The sequence below is a fragment of the Limulus polyphemus genome, unplaced genomic scaffold (genome assembly GCF_000517525.1).
Source record: "Limulus polyphemus unplaced genomic scaffold, Limulus_polyphemus-2.1.2 Scaffold5398, whole genome shotgun sequence".
Classification (NCBI taxonomy): Eukaryota; Metazoa; Arthropoda; class Merostomata; order Xiphosura; family Limulidae; genus Limulus; species Limulus polyphemus.
Window position 1 is genome coordinate 30,753 of NW_013671008.1, and position 4,485 is coordinate 35,237.

The window sequence follows — 4,485 nt, forward strand, 5'->3', positions numbered from 1 at the left end:
ACTGATTAATTCCTTATTTTTTGTTCATTAGTTCGAATAAATTCCCTTGCTGTAGATTGAAGAGCAGTCTTGTTCTCTGAAATTTTTCAGTATGCCATCGATGGAAGGTGAGAATCAGTCATACAAGTACTTTTATTTTTATACATAAATATACTTTAAATATGTAGAAGATGAAAGTGGTTTTGACCAGATGGAAACCAGAACTTGGTTCTTTATTTTAATAGAAATATTGTTCTGCCACCTGAGATGTTTAGGAACAAGATAGAGTAGGCTGTGTTTTTTTGGACATAAACTGCTTTAAGTGTAAGAGTGGCTAGCTTTATGAAGGTCTTATTTATAGACACAGATTTTTATAATTGGCATAAGAAATAGCGTTAAGCCTATTATATTTTCAAACTCTAAGTTCTTTATTTTGTCCCTTAAGGATTTTCAAGAATTAGAAGCGTGTATAATAATGGCATTTCAACCACACTGTGTTCATTATTGACAATGTGTTTCACTTAATTCAGAGCCCTTCAAGCTGGTTGGGATGCAAGAAACATAGCACTGGTCAGAACACTATTTATGTAAGCCATTAGATACAACAATTGTTTTGGTGTGTATACCATTTTCAAGCTGGCAAAGAATAATTATAATTGTCATAAGATGTTACTATTATATCTTTAAGCACTACATCCTTCTCTCTGCCCCCCAGTGGCATGTCTGCGGACTTACAACACTAGAAACCGGGTTTCGATACCCATGGTAGGCAGAGCACAGGTAGCCCTTGTGTAGCTTTGTGCATAGTTAAAAACAAACAAACAAACAATTCATTCTTCTCTAGCCTCTTAGGGATTTTCAAGATTTAGGAGGGTTCATGATAATAATATTCCAGTCACACTGTATTCATCATATCCATTGTAATACCTTTTAAGTGTTCAGTAAGTAAAGTTTTAGGAATTTTATTTTTGGTAAAGACACTTCCATACATCATAGTGTATCTATGTTGTTTATAAACTTACATCTAAGAATATATTTTCATCATTTAAACAAACTTTATAGTTATTGCTGTGTGTCAGAAACTCCAAATATCTTATGAGAATTGCTTCAAGAAATTTGGGATAATTCTTAGCTTATAATTCATTTCTAGAAAACATGTTCATAAAACATTGATTTAGATATAACTTTGCAAAGAAAAATTAATCATTATTTCCCATCATATGACATTCAGCTTGTTATTTTCATAATGTTTTAAAAAATCTTCTGTTCAAAATACAGCTTGTGATGACATAGCTAGTAACAATATATTGTTACACCTCTGGTCGTTTGTTAATTTTCCATAAAAATTATTTCCGAAGAAACTTTAGCGATACAAGTCCTTTGTTAAATAAAACTAGTTTGTTATTTCTGAATACAACTTTGCAATACACTTAATTTCCACAGTCACACTAGAACTTAAACAAACGCTATAACTCACAACGAACGATTCACGTGCTTGACTCAATTGTCCGTCTCTATCCCTGTCTGCAGTTCAATTCCATTGTTGCCATCACTTCTTGGCGGTCTTATATACAAGAATACCGCACATCTAGTAAACACTCGAGCATTCACGAACCTTCTAGAATATCATGACTTGTTACTAGCGTCACATGACTTATGCTGTCATAACAATATATATGGAGAATGACTATCCTATTTCTAGTATTTCACAGAAACATTTATGTATATTTGGTCATCTTCTTTAAGTACTGCTTGATTAGAATATTGCCTTCTGTATATTTTTAAGTTATGTTCAAATGTTCTTGATAAATCCTTATAGATTGAACTATGAAAATACCAAGACATTCTTTTACTTGGTCAACTGTTTGACCCTACAAATTATTAATTGTGATGGTAACGGAAGTGAATTTTATTATGAATTTTGGGGTCTTCTCTTTGGACTGTCTTTGGCTTTGTTAGCCTTCTGAGCTGAAAAAGTGTTTTAATTGAAATTTGCTGCTGGTAAAACATGCGGTTTAATATATAATTATAGCTGTTCTGATTGGACAAAATTTTGTGATGTTGCTTGTGTCTTCTTGACAACCAAGTAAACGTAATGTAGAATTTCAGCCAATGATAATGATTTTTGTACACCAGCAATACCAAGGGTGGGGCAAGCATATACCCAATTCTATTTTATTACTCATCATAATCACTACCAATCCACCCTCAAATCTAAGTATATGCCCAAATAGAGTGTTTTCCATTTTATACATATATATATATATATGTCTGGAAGAATTTTAAAAAGACAACTTTTGTGCAAGTCGCATATTGATGCTACCACAATGGCTGAGGTATCGGCATGACAGACAGATGGATTTTTTCTCTATCTAGTAGTTCAATAACATAATAAAAATATCTTAGAAAATGATTAGTGATGTGATAAATACACCATAAAAGTGATAAGTAAGAAGGTTATCAGTTTGTTGGTGTTTTAATTGAGGTTTTTAATTAATAAGATAATAAAATACTTAAGAAGAACATCATTCTGTATGTGTTGCAACATTTTCTACTTTATAAAAGTGATTGAGATTGTAAAAATCTCATAAAAGTAATTAACGAGATGGTAATTAACGAGACATAAAAGTGATTATTAAGAGTTAAATTTTGTTTGCTTTAGTCTTAAGAAAGTTCCGAGTCTCCGATAATTATATGTATAATTAAATGTTTTTTTTTTATAATAAGAGAGTTGAATGAGCTAAATCTTTAAGAAAGTTACATTTTTGGATCTTAAAGTAGCTTTAATATTAAATTTTACTTGTTAATACTATAAATTCCACACTGATCGTCATTATATCCTTTTTTCAGATTTAATGTTCCAGTTGAAAGTAAGTTATGTTTTATTTTCAGTATATATATTCTGAAAGTTGTAAAACAAGTTGTGAAAATTGGGTATTTAACCAAATAAAATTAAAAATATGAAGGACGAAATCATAGTTGTTCATTCATTGTTTCTATAAGTTTTGTATTGGTAACAAGTTTTTCACTTAACAGACAAAAAAGTTTAATATAGCATAATGTTTGGGAACAACAAGAGGCCTATTGGGTCATCTTGGTTGTCCAATCCTTTAAATAAAACTTAAAAAAAACTTAAGATCATTCATATAATTATCAAGCTCTCCCTTAAACTTGCTACTGCATCCACATCATCTGAAGGCAACCCGTTCCACTCTGTTAGAAAAATAAAACTGTCTTAGCTGAAGATGACTCCAACCTTGCTAAAATTTTTATTTGTGTCATCTACTCCTACTGTTCCAACTGTTAAATATGAAAAAAGATGATGTATCAACACTATTAGTTCCCTTTACAACCTTAAACACCTCAATCAGATCCCCTCTAACTCTTTTTTTTTTCAAGAGAAAACAATTAAAGAGATCTCAACCTCTCTTTGTATGACAACCCCTCTGCCCCAGGCATTGTTCTAGTAACCCTTCTCTGTATCCTTTCCAACAATTCAATGTCCTTCTTAAGGTAAGGAGCTCAAGAGTGAGCACAATACTCCAAATGCGGCCTAACCAGTGACATATACCACGAGGAACAGTACACTGCTTGGATGGCTTAACTCTATCCCGACAGGTCATGTGTCAAAGACCATGTCATAGCGTTTGTTGATTTGCATTCAAAATGCTACTGAACTACTATTTTAGGAGTATATCAATAAGTTTGGTATAAATTTTAGATTATAATTCATATTTTAGTATTATATGTTAGTTAATTTCTTATTTTAAAAGTAAATATAAAAAAAACACAGTTAAATACAAAATCTACAGTTTTGTATGGATTAGGAACTCAAACTACCGATATTGACAAGCTATAATATAAAATAAAAACCCCCTTTTTTATTTGCTAATATAGTGCTCCTGTTGTGAATCAAACAGTGACCTCCTCACCCACCTCTTTCCATTTTTCGAATCAGTCCCTTATATACACTTACTTCTATATATGACATGAATAACTAATCATAAGCTCAGAATGTCCCCCTAGTGGTTTTCTCAACCATTTTGATGTGTTATTGTACTGATTTCTTTCTCTTCACACAAGATTTAAAGTGATGACGTAAGTCTTTAGTAAGCTCGAAATTTCATATTTTTTTAGACCCAAATACAGCTTAGTTACTACACTTGATAAATTATAGTGGAATTCTATGGTATCAATTTATGATTTTTTGTTTTTTTTTAAAATGTATATATTTTCTATAGACATCTCCTCTTCTCTATTTTATCCACCACCCCTTCAATAAGTACGAAATTCAATGTAAATTACTCACTATAAAATTATCATTGCTCAGACAAACCATAATTTTTATAGCCTTAAATTTTGTTTAGTTCCGGAGATATCAAATATAAAATCAGACTTCTCTTGCCACACCCACTTGTCATATCCTCTCTTTCAGGATTTGTTAATAGTTCTCTCTTATGTTTAACTTTGTATTATCTATATCTGATAGAAAGCCAAGATTTTGAT

At 31.2% G+C, this 4,485-nt stretch overlaps 1 protein-coding gene across 2 annotated transcripts in view; it reads left to right on the forward strand.

Moving 5' to 3' along the window:
- Positions 1–4,485, forward strand: part of LOC106472518 (charged multivesicular body protein 1a-like) — a 39,047-nt gene that overhangs the window by 15,644 nt on the left and 18,918 nt on the right. For both annotated transcript variants that reach the window (XM_022401089.1, XM_022401090.1), the window contains exons 2-3: positions 32–107; positions 2,830–2,849. In XM_022401089.1, the coding sequence (XP_022256797.1) occupies positions 92–107; positions 2,830–2,849 (36 nt within the window). In that variant the 5' untranslated portion in view covers positions 32–91. The remainder of the gene's footprint in view (positions 1–31; positions 108–2,829; positions 2,850–4,485) is intronic.